Here is a 16,236-nt window from a genome sequence, read left to right as displayed (position 1 = left end):
ATTCCAAACACTAATACACGAAGACACCCTGGAGGCCGGCAGCTGGATGAAAAAAGAGGCATTGAAGTCTATAGAATAAAGATATGTTTGTCAATTGAGTTTCTATAAGGTAGGCTTGGTGTTTTAGGGCCCTTGAGGGTGGAAAAAAGACAGTTATTTTCAAGTTAAAATGGAAAATCTTTTAAGGAATGTAAGTTGTCTGTTTACTTTTTAAAGTGTTTTGGTTTAGTTTACAAAACACTGAAAGTATTTGAAAACAATATTTTCCAAAAAATCATTTAATAATATATAAGCCACACTCTAATAATACAATAACGTGTACTTTTCTCAAACATATATTACTCAAATTATTATGAAGCATAACAGCATGACAACAATAACATAATATCCATAATAATACAAAAATAACAGTGATATAACCACAATTGGGCAAACAATGTATTTTCTTAGCGTAATTTCATTCATTACGTATTGAGTATGTAAAATGAAAATATATACTGGCCGTAAAGTACGTTTTTAGGGAGCTACTCAACATCTTTTGTCTCGTTCTCATATATTCCTACAATAGACTGTTACTGAACTATGACATTTCCTGGGTCTGAGAATATAGCAGGCCAGTCCTCATGTTTTTTCAGTAAATGCTATGGAAAGGTATACTCAACAGAATGTATGACATATTTGATGTAGAGGAAGTACCTTTCAGCATAACTTATTTGATAGAAAGCATGATATATAAATATATTTTATAGCCAGAAGTCTAACTATATATTTTATGATAGACTGTTTGAAGCCTGTGTACAGTGTAAACATGGTTATCGTCAAGGCCAGAGGAAAAACCCTAGAGTGTTATTCAAGGAGTCCTATTTGAAATACTTAATTCACTATTTTACATCATACCTTTAATGTGATTAATGTTGTGCCAGGCTGTTACTCAAATTACCTGAATACAGATTCTGCTTTTAACACATCTGAAGGAGAAATCAAAGAGAGTGTTGCAAGTTGCATACACGTAAGCTAGTATAGGCTACATACAATGTGCTTATAAAACCATAATAATCCAATGTTGATGCAATAATTGACACTATATCTAAGTAAGATAGCTACACAAAACATTTTCAACTGGTATGTCCTAAAATATGACCTCATTTAACTGTAGCAGCAATATGTAAACCTTTTTTGAGTGGTTATAATGGTTTAAAACAATGGTTTGAAAATGAAATCCAATGTAACAGTTTGAAAAACAGTGATATAGGTGTGCTTGAATAAAGCAATATTTTGGAAAAACTGGTATACTTTGTTGAGCCGTATCCAATAAACAATTAGATCCAATAGATCGATAGAGAGATGCTTCCTTTTACTAAGATGTACAATGAAATGCTATAACTATTACAATGTAATTGTATATGTTCGCTATGGCCTATAGGAGAGAGTGCTAACTGATGTCAAATATACATGGACTAATATTCATTGTACAATATTGAGTGTTATCACAAAAATAGGTGGAAATAAATAAGTTAATAAAACTAATATATACATAATACTGTACAGCACAACACAAATTCAGATCTATCTATATTGATATGAACTTTTCCAGCAATACCACATATCTGAAATACAATCCTGCTTGTCCATTAATGGCAACCACATGACCTAACAACCATGTTTCTGTATTTCTTGAGGATGACATTTGAGCTGTCATCAAAGTAAAGCACAGATATAGCGTTCAGCTTGGTCGGTGCACAGCATGGCTTTGGCACATTGTCAGGGAACATCAGATGGACCTGTGGAAGCAAATAGAAAGGACTGAGTATACAAAGGAGATGGGTCATTCCCACAAAAATAGTGCCTTTTGCATCCCTTTTGATATTTCAGTTGGAATTAAATTATATTATATTAAATTAATAGCCCGTTTAATATAGACCACATGGAGAATTCAATAAATCGTATTTTTTTTTACATGAATGAAGACTTGCATAAGTGACAACATTCTGCATTTTGACATGTCCCTCCGTGCACCCTCTGTGACTTCTAGGAAGATTTTAACCCACTTAACCTCAAAATGTCTCCATGTTTTCACCAGCATTGTAAACACTTCGTTATTTTGTTGCTTTGACAAAGTCAACCTTGTTACAGTCAACCCTGTTACTTTTTTTTACCTCATGAGAAAACGTGTTAAACTTGTTTTTTATTAAGTTGAACATGTGCTGTTTATGACAGAATATTACAATTAGGTGAAATCAAAGTTGTACTGAATTGGTGGAATGACCCAAAGGTGCAGCTTGAGCAGCTCAGAAAATCTATATGTTGTGGAATTAATTATTACCATATTGGTAAAGCAATTCAATATGAATTCATGGGAAATAAGCATCTTTTGAGTTTTTTTTACATACCAGGGTTTGCACAATGGCATGATTTGTCGCATTCATATGTGCATTGAGTGGAAAGGAACATTCCCCATCGCAGTAAAAAGCAGCATAACCTTCCGGGGCAATAATCCAGTCCTTCAAATAGAATACAGAAAAGACAAAATAAGCATCAAAGTCCTCCTCTTTAATATTGAAGACACTTTATTGACACTTGATGGGTTTTCTTAAGTCTGTATGTTTCTGGTCTACTGCATTTAATACCATGGTTGAAACTAAAAGAGGTGCTTTTAACACACACATATTTGTAACACACATGTTATGACCACTTGTGACATTAAGCTCTGCCATGCTTATGTAGAGTAGATATGGTATGGTTCAAATAGTGTTCCATCTTTCCTACCTGCCATCCTAAGTCTCGGAAGCTGACGTAAAGTTCATGCTTCTTGCAGGCTTGTTTTTGCTCACTGGTGTTATGATCTGAAAACAACAAACAATGAATTAATCTCTCAAGTCTGCAAGTTTATCATTAGGCTATTATATACTGTAGTTGTAGACATTTTTTTCTTTCATACAGCACCTGTGAGCACTGTGGTATATTGTTTGCCCACAGTACAATCATTTTTTGACAATAGGAAATGTACACCAAATCAATCATTCATTAAATATTACCAAACTGTTAACAGCAAATGGCAGCACCAACTCATGTATGGTTATTACATTAATGTGGCCACTGAAGGGGTGTTGACTGGGTATCCCTAATGCACTGAACCACATCAGTTAAAAACAGCTGCCAAGCTGAAGCAAGTGCACAAAGACTTCTATACAATTACAGCCAAACTAAAATAATTAACTGAGATGGTCATTGTGGACGTTCTGTGTAGCTTAGCTAGAGTAGTTGTGTGAGGTGATTAGTACATATTCATATCCATGTACCATCTTTATGAGGAGCTGAAAGAGGTAATAGATTAGGCAGGTAGGTTTACTATTTTGAAAATGTATCTGTTTTATATTGATCTACATAAGGGATGGGCAACTCCAGTCCTCAGGGACCGAAGGGGCGTCACACATTCCCCCCATGCCTAGCAAACACAGCTGATTAAACTAATTGTATTCTAAATAAGTTGAATATTGGAGTCAGCTGTGTTGGCTGTGGCAAAAGTGTGACACCAATCGGGCCCATGAGGACTGGAGTTGCCGATCCCGGAGCTTCATCTATACTGCAGTTGATTATTTAGACTTTTGATCTATTAATTGGAGCAGCATGCAGTCAAAACAAGGTTCCTTGGCAACAAGAGGCTGCTTGAGTAGACATAACATCCTGGAGTGTGTAACAGACTGTTTTAATGCACTGACAGGGAATAACAAATGGGACTGTAAGGCTTGCCATCAACCTTTCATTATCTAAAGTTAATTTGCCAACCTACTCCAGTCCAAACCCAAACCCAAAACAATTTCAATTATGGTTCACTCTCAGAAAAAAAGGGTACAGTTAGGGTACAGTATTGTTTCTTAGGGTACAAAAGATAAAAACTACACATAATGTACCTTCAGAGGTACACATATGATCTCACATGGTACTGTTTGGTACTTTTTAGGGTACATGTGCAGATAATCTAGTATAATGCTAAATCTTTAGACCCAATAGTTTGAACATAAAAGTACAATCAATGGAGGTGTGGCTTAGTGGGGGCATGGCTTTCAGTTAGTTATTTTGGGCCACCTGTGAGTGGAGGTGATGTGCCAGTTTATGTGGTCTATGGTTATGTTAATGAAAGTTTGAGCATGTCCTCAGCATGTCCTTTGCCAGTTCTAAAGTCTTTATAAAGGCTTACTTATGTGAATAAAGGAGCTGTAATTAATATTAACCCAACACTGAGTAACCTTGTCAAAAGGTACAGACCAAGTGGTGTAATGGTGTAATGGTTAAGGTGTTGGCTTGACAGTTGCTGGATTCAAGTTTGAGTCCTGGTCAGGCTACCCCCTGAATTGTGTCAGAAGTGGGATGGTGGAGAGACATGTACACTTGAGGGACTTGTTATAGAAAATAAGTACATTTTTGCCGCTTAAAAAGAATGTGGTGGTACGCTAAAAAGGCAAATGCTACATTTTGTCTCTTTTAAGGTACAAACTGCAAGGATACAATTATTTACCTATAAATAATGTTACAATGGACGTACCTTACAGGGTACCACTACAGTGACAAGCGTTTGTATCCCTTTAAGTACAATTCTGTACCTTTTTTCTGATAGTGTATTTTAATAAGCCCACCTCCACTTTTGGGTGCCCGTGGTGATTCCTGTTGACCACCTGATTTGTTGCGGTTGTGGTTCTTTCTCTTTCCACCAGCGGCCCTGACAGAGCGCAACAACACTTCACTGGCCTTGAAGAATGACACTAGGAATGGCTGTTTGGATTGTGGCCCATTCCTTCCAACGATGCCAGCAGACTTCATGTTTATACTCCGTCCTTTTAAAACAACAAGCAATGTGAATAGCAGCAAACAGAAGCATAATTAGATCCTGTCTAATCAAATGCCTTGATATAAGGGAGCAGTTAAACAAAACAAAATTGGGAAAATGGTGTCATTAGAGTATTTTAATGTAAGCTTGCATTGTTCATATGAGCAAAGACGTATGATACGTTCTGTTTCCCAATTTGTATGATATTGTACGACTGCTATATGACCGCTATTCCATTCATAATGTAACCTAACGTAATGTAATATATCATACTAAATGGAGGAAAACACACAAACCACAAAGATAATTTATTATTTATTTATTGTCATATGTCATCAGCTAATGTATCTGATTCATAGATAATCCCAAAGAACATTCCATCAATGTCTTGTGGTTTTAAAGAAGATAAAAATATCCGTCTTCCTAGTATTCTTGTCATAATTGTTAAAACAGTCAGGTACTCCTTTGGGTTTGAAATGTTTTCCTCATTTCCCCACACCAATGAAAAAAAAGAAAAACGTTTGATTTTTCTCCAATCTTAGATGCAGGAATTATGGCTCAATTTATGATAGTTAACGTGCATTATTTTCCAAATAAACTTTGTAACATTAACATTGTTCTTTAAAAAAAGAACAAATTAGCTAAAACTGCCTTTATCTTTCAAGCCTCCTTTGACATGTGAAATATCAGATCCTGCTCTGAAGCCCCACCTCTATGAGGGATGGGCATCTCAGGTTGATCTCTCCTACTATTTGACATGAAAATGATCTGTCCTCGACATGAAGCCAAGCAACAGGTGTTCCCCTGGGCTTAGTTCTCCTTCCCCTATTGATCTCCCAGTCAGTCACTGGGCTCTGTTTTCTCTTCATAGGGATTATCCTACCTTTGCTATACATAGGGCACACAACGCTATCTGTCCTTCTCTCGTCTGACACACAGGTTATGATATGGTATGTATCTCTTCATGTCTGGTGAACATCAACATCAACATCTCAACCTCAAACCTTGACAACACAGACCTGTCCTCTCCTCTATCGATAGCTGTGTCTCCCTCCAAGATGGCAAAGAACATGGGTGTGACCTTGGAAAACCAGGTTTCTCTTTCTTTCACAGAGAACATCAATGACTCGGTCCGGTAGAGACTGCCTCTAAAGTAGGGGCCCCCAATTACATTTAGCCGTGGGCAGATTTTTCATTGAGCGGATGGTTGGGGGACGGATCATATAAATAATTTGTACACTGCAAATTGACCGCAAGAACCCACAAAAATAGAATAATTTCAAACCTTGATTACTTTGAGATACGATCACATCTGCCCCTATTTATGCGTGGGAATACTTGGGAACAGATTTCCTAAATTAAAATCACTTTGAGCTAATTTCCTGTTGATTTTACAATATTTTATGTACGAGACAAAAAAAATCATGTTTTAATATATTTTAATTGTTTTGCTCTGAAAACTTGGGGGCCAAATAAAATCACCCACGGGCCGGATTTGGCACACGGGCCGCCTATTGGGGAACCCTGCTCTAAGGCATCAGTGAATATCTACAAATTTCTCACAAGCTATTTAACACAGCTCCTAGACCAGTCACTCATCATCTTGCTTGGATTACTGCAACTCTTTCCTAGTCTGGCTCCCCGGTCGTGCCATCAGAGCTGTGCAGCTCATCAAGAACACTGACAGTTTATCCAGAATCTCACCCCATTTCTCAGCACTTTCACTGGCTACAGTTGGCACACCAGATTTGGACAGAGGTTTTTTTGGCCCTCCAGGACTGACATTGAACAGCCCTGGCCTACATTGTTTTGATGGAAATTTCTCTTGCCAATCTGTATGCAAAGATAAATTCCTGGATTGACCAAGCCTGGTTGTTCCTTACCTGGATAAGAGTGTCTACTGACTTACAAAAATAATTTCAAGGCAAACTACTTTTGAAGCCTGGGGTAACTACAAAGTTTAACTGCTTTTCAATATTTAATTCCCTACAACAACAAAGGCGGATTAAAAATACTGCTTCCCTTACCATCCAAAGTCTCCACAGAGAGCTGCAGACCCATGTTCTGCAGTGGGTTCAGCACCCAGTGGTTACTAGTGGCTGTGATGTCAAAGACTAGCCAGCCCCCATCAGAGGCCTTGATCTTTTTGGAATCCAACAAGAATGTCTCTGCATCCCTGTTAAGGAAAACATTTATATAAAATCAATAAAAAATAACAAATGCATGTGATAACTTGACAGATGGCAATGCACATATATTACTATGGGCAAACTTTTATTTACTGGATAAAAAATATTTAACACAGGGGTGCTATAATTGACGGACCTCACTCTGCTCTTTGAGCTCTGGAACTAATCATGAAATTCCTGTTTATGCACCCTAATGTTGTTAAAACTTGCAAGGGCCACACAAAGAGAGAACACATGCTTCCTCTGGGTCGTTTAGACTTGGAAGCAGTCAAACAATTAATGAGGCCCTGACCTGCCATATTGGAAATCATTGCATAAACAAAGTATCATTAAATAATCACTACATGATGCAATTTATTCCAGCTTTCTCTCTTAGATCTGAGCCAAAAACATCCTTTGACAAAAATGTATCTTACTAGTTACATTTGTTGTTCTATGTGCTCTATCCATCCTTTAAGCCCCATATTTTGACATTTCTCTGAAATATACTCCTCTCTCTAAGGAGTGCCTAATGACTCTTCAGCCGGATTAGAGACAATCTGTTTTCACAACCGCACAACATATGGATAAGCAGGATATTAATCAACCAGTCATGTACTCAAGGCCATAATTGCCAAGCAGTGAAAAAACACATTTATGTAACAGATTTGTCTTTGCTCTACCACCAATTTTAAACCATATGTGACTGAACTGTTGAGCAGTTCAACAGCAGCTTAATGATGGCTCCTTGGGGGAGGAGCAGAGAAAAAGGTGCTGAACTGTGAAACTCTGAATAATGTTTATCAAGCCGAAAAGTCACAGTTAGGAGCTGAGGAGCTAAATGTGTGATGGCTCCAGACCTCGGTGAGCCATAAAAGAGAATGCGATGACTGGGGCCTGGGGCTTCAGATGGGAGAGTTCAATGACTAGGACCTCCAGAAAAGCCCAAGAGGGTCATATCTCCCCTTCAATCAGCCTCACACATATTTGGCCAGTGAATGTGGGCCCTGCTTTAAGTAGACCCCTGTGTGTTCAGCTATGTCACGGCTTCCCACTTCCGGGAACATTGTTAAGAGAAGCAGGTGGGCATGAGGGTTATGATGGGAGCCCCCTAGGCAGCCCCTAATGGGCCCACATGGCTTCAACTGAACTGGGATGCAACAAGCCGCCTGACAGGCAACACATAGACCAGGAGGAGTGATAACTGATGGACTTCCGAGGATTCACAAGTGGTGAACATGCTAATGGAAAAGCTTTATCCGTGGACTATATTTGTAAGGGCCCGGTGTGGTGAGAATGAGGCGGAACAAGGTTGGAGATACAAGGATGAGGTTCACAAATAGTCAGTCAGATGAAAGGAGAGCAATATAGGAAGTGCTTGACTTGGAGTGAAATAGGTTCCGGTACTCATTTTGGGTGCTGGTACTGTTTACATTTAGGTGCAGGAGCTCCACAACACTTTTGAGCTAATATTCTATAAGGAGAATCAAGCATTAGAACATTTTAGGTGCCGGTCCTCAACTCTGGTGAGCTCCTACCCAAGTTAAGTACTGAATATAGAACACTTGTAGACCAGGCAAAGATAAACTGTAGAATTCATAGATGAAATCGGTTTATTTAGTTAACATGTGCAAATGGAAATATATGTTTGTTCTAAAGTTTCAACATCTTATTGAAAACATATTATTCATGCCCAAATGCAAATTAAGTCAAACTGTATGTTTGGTCTTAATCAAAGGAAAAACATAATTGGACCAGAATGTATGCCTAACCATGTTGCTGAGTCTGTTTACACAGGCAGCCCAATTCTGATCTTTTGCCAATAATTGGGTAAAAGATCAGATTGGGGCTGCCTGTATAAACGCAGCCTTATTGCCTCCTTTCTTGTTTGCTTCATCTTAAAAGATTGTTTCATCTTACACCAAGCTGTGTAGGCTACTGACTGCATTTACCACAGCTACTACTCTGATTTCCATAGAAGACATATTATAAACAGCACAATGGATGTTTTTAGTTAATAAAAGAAAGGAAACATAAAAATAACCTTAATCTGGCCCTTAATCCCTCCCAAATTTTCTCCCCCATTTGGAAACAAAGTTAAGATAAGACAAAGGTATAGTTAAGCTTCTAAATTATAATATATACTTGTGACAAGCTTCCATTTCGTGGCATTTCTGATTACTTTGTGTTACTTACCAATCTAACGCCAAACGTGTATATCAGGTCATGATTTTATAATTCAAAGGAGACAAATGACCTTCTTGAAGACACTTGAAATAAGCACATTAATCAGGATAATGTCCTTCCAAACTTCCATGATGTGCTAGTGTAAACAGGATGTCTTTTATTTTCTGCCTAATTGCCTGCCTCAAGTGTTTCACAGAACAGTGCAGGTTTTAAAGGGACATTTGAAAGCCTCCCTAGGATTACGCTGACACAAGCATGTCCCCAAGTGCAGATGCTCAACTTTAGACAATGTTATCTAAAGACAGCCACTTTCAAATGCATCCATTCACAAATTCGAAGCTCATTTAAAGTGACAGTCAGAGTGGAGCTGAAGGATGTGACTAAAAACAAACAAAAGATAACTATTGTAAAATATAATGTGTCCGTAAAATGTATATGGTATGTATCAGCTGGAAGTAGAAGCCTAAGTGTTGTTGTCCATTAGTTTACTCAAATTAGGGGAGGGGTGGTAGGGTAAGGGGAAAATAATAAAGGTAAATATATATAATATATATATATATTTTTACACAAAAAAATATATGGGGGATTGGAAATGTTGGAGACATTTACATTGATGGAAGCCACAATCCATCTGTAATATTAAAGCTGATCTACCCCCTAAAAAAATGTGTAATAATAAATAAATGTAAAAACAATTCAGTGGCAATCGGCAGGAGAAACAATAACAAAACGGTATCTCTGTCTCTGTTTTGGTTAAAAGCTGAGAGATGGAGCTGGAGAACTCTCAAATTCATAGACAGAGCTATAGATACAAGGACATCCATGGTATAAAAATTATAGTTCTAGCCATGTTTTGAGGCTATATAGTGTTTGTTTACATTTACTTTGTTTGCAAACACTAGAGTAAGACAAGCTTATATTTGGGGTTCTAATGGGGAATGACATTTGAATTAAGCTTATGAGGCATTTATAAGTAATATTCTCCAAGAATCAATAGGTATACGTAGTTCATTTCTAAGTCCAAAAATGGATGTAGCAACTGCTGACTGGCCCTTTAAGCTGTGTTCAATTTCACAATGTGTTAGGTTCCCTTTTATGCTATGGTGATTGATAGATTGGTTGGTTGATTGATTGGTTAATTGATTGGCTGATTGATGTATCGATTCATTAATTCATTAAAGTATTTAAAGTATTTATTTGAAAATACATTTACAACTATATCACTGAGAGATTACATCTCACATATGATACAGAGTTCTTCCATTCTCAAAATATCCTGCATCAAAACCCAAATCAGCAACCATTGTGATTCTCTATCTGGCAAAAAGGCCAAGGTAGAACAAGGCAAACTGGTTTGTAAACTCACATGGCTGCACCTTTTATGTACAGTGATTCAGGATGCCTATAAACAATAATAGGGGACATTCGAGATGACTGGTTCCTCTCAGTTAAACAGAATAAGATGTGCTTTCTCTTCCCTTCGTATAGGTTTTTGACTGAGGAATCCACCACTCTAAACCATAGAATGATCAATTACATACAAAAGCCAATTCAGCTCATAACATTTAGATTTAGACACAATTTACAGTGACAGTCTAAAGAGGTATAAAACTGGATGTTAAGGATACTCTACTGTACATAGTACTATTGGAGAAAAACTACCTTGTGGAACTTTATGCGAATCATAAAGAATATAAAGGTCAGTTTATTCTATAGGTAGCCTTCAATATATTCTGTTTCTGCAGAGAGAATTGTAAATGTACATGGCTGAATTTATATCCCATTCCACAAGAATTTACAAGGTGATGATGTACTTTATATATATACAAAAATTGAATTGGGATGATTTGGGGGGTTGAAATGAAGGTCAGCTGGTGCTTACTTGTTTTGATATTCCTTGATGACCTGGTAGATGGTGACCTTCAGGGTAATGTTCTCATAGCGGGCATGACTGCCATCTTTATAGATCCGAAACTCAGCAGCAGTCACCGCCTCTCCCTCTGGGATCTGAGTCAGGTCGAAACGAAACTCCTTGTAGTGTCTCCGCTGATGGGAGAAATCTTTGTCTTTCTCCACTGAAAAAGAAGACTGGTCCATGAGGACTAAATAGAGGATTTGCATAACTGCATAATATTTAGAGGCAATGCATAAAACTTCAGATTAGTGATTCAGATCAGTGATTATTATTACTGATACCTTCCCTGAGCCACAATAGATACAAAATGTGTTGCACAGACAGAATGTGGTGTGCCAGCAGTAACCTACCTAACTGAAAAAAGGTAATTTATCAAATGTTTTCACATTCCAAAAGCCAATCCAAACATTTTGACTCCAACAAAAGCACTCTCCAGTCCATTTAATCAGTCAACTGAGTACAGGTAGCAGTTTCCAGACAGGCCCTCCACTGTGTGCCGAACTGCATTCTCTGCCCATGATGAATGGGGCTGTCAGTTAAGAAAAACAGGCTGATTTCAATTAAAGACACTTTCGTCTGCCCCTCAACGTGACAAAAAGAGACCAGACAGACTTTTTTGACAAGATTTGAGTGACTGCTTTGACCTCATTTGCCAACCTAATATTGACCTCCTGTAGTTCCTATACAATACATTGGCCGTGTTTCACACAGGAAACCCATATTTATTTTTCTCTGACCAATTTGTTTAAATTTGTTTTATCTGAGGACAATGATGAACGAGTTTCTACTGAATATAAAATGTGCACATAACAAAATGTTACGGAATTATCAATACAAACACAAACAAAGAAGAGCAAAGACGAGCAGAGTGCATTTTTAACCCTATCTGCAATCAAAGGCATGCCATTATGCAGTCAAGAAGACACAAAGTGACAGCTAACCATCCAACACTGTTGCTAAATAGCAGCATAAAAGGATTGGGAGTTGAGGTGTGTTAGTGTTCTGGCACAGCCAGTGAAATCATAGAGTCAGTGAGTCCATTTCACTGATAGTTTATCTACAGTGAAAGTCTGTGGTTGCTTAACACACAAAGGTCAGGGGTCAGGTCTGCCTGTTACAGATTGGACTTGCACCATGATTAGCTATGGCCAGTAATGTGAAGCTGAGTATATCAAGCATTTCAAGTGTCAGATAGCTGCAGATTAATTGGGAAGGTGGTTTGACTCACTAAAAAGTGTCTGCCACAGTTTCAGGGAATTAACTTTGTTTATGGAATTCATTTTTAATGACAATTTGGAAGAAGAAGAAGAAGTAGAGAATTTATACATATTTTGCATAATTTCTCATCGTTATGTCGATAAGAGTGAAGATGCATTTTTCTGAATACATCACGTAAATGATCTAATAATCAATATTAATCACAACATACTTCTATGCTACAACTATTAGTATTATAGGCGTTAGTAGTAGCATTAGTGTAGTGAAGTCAATTATTGCTGTAGTAGTAATACTTGTGTAAATAGTCTCATTGCACACTTTACCACTAACTGTCCCCAGAATGAGAGCACAGAGCTTTCAAGGCTGACTGTGTACATGCCATGCAGCTCTAAGTGGAAACAGATGTGACAGACCAAGGTGAGGGATTTTAAATCCAACAGCACCTTCACATTAATACATTTTACATGCTCACGCTATAGCACTCTTTAGCTATATCTCTTATAAGCCTATTTTTTTGTAAGATGTGTCCTCTGTAACTGTCGTTTTTGTTTATCATACTGGCACATGTAAGCAAGTATAACATTTCACTAGCTCCCTAACAACAAATTGTATACTTTGTTGTTTTTTACCGCTGGTGTACCCTTAAATACACATTTCACCCTCCATTGGGACGTAATGCTTAATGAAAAATGACACAAAACGAATTAACAATGCTACTGCCTTTACATCTAACTGCCCAAACCCAGTGCCACAAGGAATAAGTGCTGAAAAAGTGCAGGCCTCACTCAATCGCTTTCCTTTCTTTAACAACAGGAAATAATTAAGGTCAATTTAACCAAGGTCAGACAGTCATCTGATAAGTTATTATGAACTTCTGGGTCAAAGGTCAGAACTACTGATGAAACATTGCGTAAATTATAAGAAAGCTTTTCTTTACGCTACAATAAATGAAATGTTGACAATTTGAAAACATATAAATACTCCAATGCGGGCCTTATGAAGTATTTTGATAAACATATATTTATTCAAAATGCATGGCATGTTTCCTATGTAAGTCAAATATGACAGTTTAAGAGAAAATTCATGTATTTTAGGGGAAGTGTGACATGATGATATTGCAGTTGAATATTTTAACATCTCCATAGAGTTGAGAATTTCAAGAATGTCCAGACAAACTCTTTTTTCGCTTATTCAAACCTTATTCAAAGAGCATGGATATGGTCTTCAAAATGTGGATTGTTTGTGCTTTTACCAGTGTTTTAACGTGTAAATATGGTCCTGCATTAATATCAGGCATCTGAAAGTCTGAAGTAGAATCTGATATTAAGATTGAAAAAGACTTCTAACTTCAAAAACAGTACCATGAAATGTATATTACTCAGACAAACAGCACTGTGACCTTTGAAGAGAATTTGCAAACATAGTTGTGAGCAGTGTGGCATTGTTCTTGCTATAGGTGACAAATGGGAAATTAAGGCCTGCTACAATAGGAATAGCCTATAACTTCTATTAATTGTAAATGTAACTGAATATCATCATTTTCTGCAACAAAATGAATATGCATACATTGGCTACTGTGGGAACATTTGTTTAACATGTTTAGGGTTTTTATTGTAGTCTAATGATGAAGATCAAATTCAAGAAAAACAAGTAATCATTAATTTTAATATAATCATTCATTTTAATTTAATATAAGGTTGTTAAATTTACATTTTGACGAATCTACCTGCTTTTTTTTATTTATACATATAAAAAAACATGGTCTGAGCATATGTTTTCAGCATTGAAGGAAATTGTGTACTGACAATATACATTGTTTTTAATCATATATAAACGAATCTAAGCCTTTGGACATTAGCAGTGAGAAGGTCATGTGACAATTCTAAGGCTAAAAATACTGTGGTTTATCAGTGGCCACCATATTTTGTATTTTTTTGGGGTGCTGGTGCGCAAGGCATAAATCAGGCAGCCTGAAACTTTTCCCAAGTCAGTTCACTTACTTACCTAAGTTGACAAAGCTCATAATCATATCAGCATCGTTGAGAAAGTTGGTGTCGTGAGATGTAGTGAGTGGAGGGATTTGGCTCGTCAGAGGGGCCGCGCGGTAAGGTTGCGCCACACGAGTGTATCCCTGCGGATAGCCGTAGTTCCCTTTACGCGAGTTTCCATGAGCCTTCCCGCTGAATCCTTTCCCTGTAATCTCTTGTATTCCCAATCCTTCTTCCTCCTCAGTAGTCATGGCATTGTACAGGTCAAGCATGAACAGGGGTGCTGAGGATGCTTGTTTTCCTGGGGAAAAGGGCCTTGGACGATGTGGTAAACCCAAAATAGAGAGAATCTCTCTTTGAATCTCTCTCCGTTCATGGTTACGCAATCTCCTGTAAATAAAACTAGAATGCACATGGTTGTCGCCTAAACCACAATGAACCCAGTGTAGAAAACTCAAGCAGCTCCATAAAAGTCCAAATGTGGCCCGGTTCAAAGGAATGAAGGCTCTCATCTTACAATGATGTGTTTGATGATGATGTTTCACAGGTATACAGTTGTTACTCGTGTATAAAATTGATCTCCATTTTAATACAAATATCACAATTTCTGAATGTTTTCTTGCAGGATAACATACAGGTTACTATGTCACATCACTTTTTAGGAGAACGCCTGCCTGCAATGATGTTCTTTGAAGTCTCACATCAATCTATGTTGTGGAGCTGTCCCTTCTCTTCGGCGTGAGGTCCCAGTTCCAGACATGCAGCAAGTTTTCTCGAGTCCTCCGCTTAAATCCAATGTCTCGCTGTCACATGTTTCAAAGTAGACGCATCAAATGTGGAATTGTGACATTCTCTCGCACTTTAACTCCACTTATACACAATAGCATGGAGGTACGCCCATAAAAGTCGAAAAACCCCAACACCTTCATTGAATAGAAAGATAACAGCCCCTTTGAGTGATGTCGAGGAAATCACTAGACTATATAATAGCACCCGTTGCCACTCGTTGCCACAGCGCGTAACGTTTTTGGAAAATGTGTTGAAGCTTATTGTCCATCCAATGAGTCCATACCACCCAGCCAGGACCAAGTTTTTGCATCCACCTCTAGCGGCCGCAATAAAACTTAACCGACATGAAGATGAATGTGGCAGCTCAGATGTGTAAGGGGAGACACTTGAAATCTGAAACCTGTCTTAACGAGTCAAAGAAGAACAACATGGCCATTTAATTACCTCTACAGGGTTGGCCAAATCCGTGCGTTTTAGGAGAGGACATTTGGACAAATGCGTAATTTGATTATGTGTAATTTTAGGTGGTGATGAAGGCACATTTGTAAATTAATTGAATATAGAAATCTATCAATCAACGTTCATATTTGACCACATACAACATAGGTCGATGTATTATTTGGATAGGCCCATCTATTTTCAAAAGGTAACATTTTTCTGATTCTCTGAAAAAAATTACAATTGAGCTCGTTGTCTTCATGAGAAGACAATGGGCTGGTGAGGTGTGACATGTATGCAAGTTATCCTAAGGCCTCAACCAACACCTGTCCTACCTGGGAATATGGTCGTAATTACAATGGTAAATAATGGGTATCAAAGAGGATTATTTAAAGGCATGTGTAAGCCTGTGTATGCGGTGAGAAATTGGCTATTCATATACTTTGCCAGGTTTACAATATTATAATTGATTGGGTATTTAATTATATACATATTTTATAATTCATATAAATATTATACATAAAATATAAACTTTTTAAGGGGTTGATTGCAATAGTTAACGTTACATGCAAAAACAACCTGTAACCACTTTATACAGTAGGCCTACCTCAGCTTTATTATTATTAATATGTATTATACAAGTGTCCAAGTTATTAGTTTTTGGTTGGCTCAGGTGCAATAGCTGTGCTGTCAATATGACCCTCAAGA

The 16,236-nt window shown here is 37.6% G+C and overlaps 1 protein-coding gene across 1 annotated transcript; it reads right to left on the bottom strand.

The window, feature by feature from the left end:
- Nucleotides 1-262: 262 nt before the first annotated feature.
- Nucleotides 263-15,424, bottom strand: LOC129859991 (bone morphogenetic protein 5-like). Its single transcript, XM_055930300.1, has 7 exons — nt 14,318-15,424; nt 11,063-11,255; nt 6,853-7,001; nt 4,635-4,832; nt 2,767-2,843; nt 2,391-2,501; nt 263-1,781 (listed from the first exon to the last, which is right to left on the bottom strand). Exons 1-7 carry the CDS (start codon nt 14,811-14,813, stop codon nt 1,632-1,634), a joined length of 1,374 nt encoding a protein of 457 aa, XP_055786275.1. The 5' UTR covers nt 14,814-15,424; the 3' UTR covers nt 263-1,631.
- Between the last annotated feature and the right edge of the window lie 812 nt (nt 15,425-16,236).

This window comes from Salvelinus fontinalis, chromosome 1, assembly GCF_029448725.1.
Source record: "Salvelinus fontinalis isolate EN_2023a chromosome 1, ASM2944872v1, whole genome shotgun sequence".
In the NCBI taxonomy this organism is placed as follows: Eukaryota; Metazoa; Chordata; class Actinopteri; order Salmoniformes; family Salmonidae; genus Salvelinus; species Salvelinus fontinalis.
The sequence above is the reverse complement of the archived record's forward strand: the minus strand, read 5'-3'. Positions and strand labels throughout refer to the sequence as shown.

Bases quoted from the DNA above. Each gene is read 5' to 3' on its own strand.
- LOC129859991 (XM_055930300.1), bottom strand. From the start codon at position 14,813: ATGAGAGCCTTCATTCCTTTGAACCGGGCCACATTTGGACTTTTATGG. The intron at 2,502-2,766 runs GTAGGAAAGATG...TTCTATTTGAAG, and splicing joins TCCGAGACTTAGGATGGCAG to GACTGGATTATTGCCCCGGA. The intron at 1,782-2,390 runs GTATGTAAAAAA...TTGCTTCCACAG, and splicing joins ATGCCATTGTGCAAACCCTG to GTCCATCTGATGTTCCCTGA.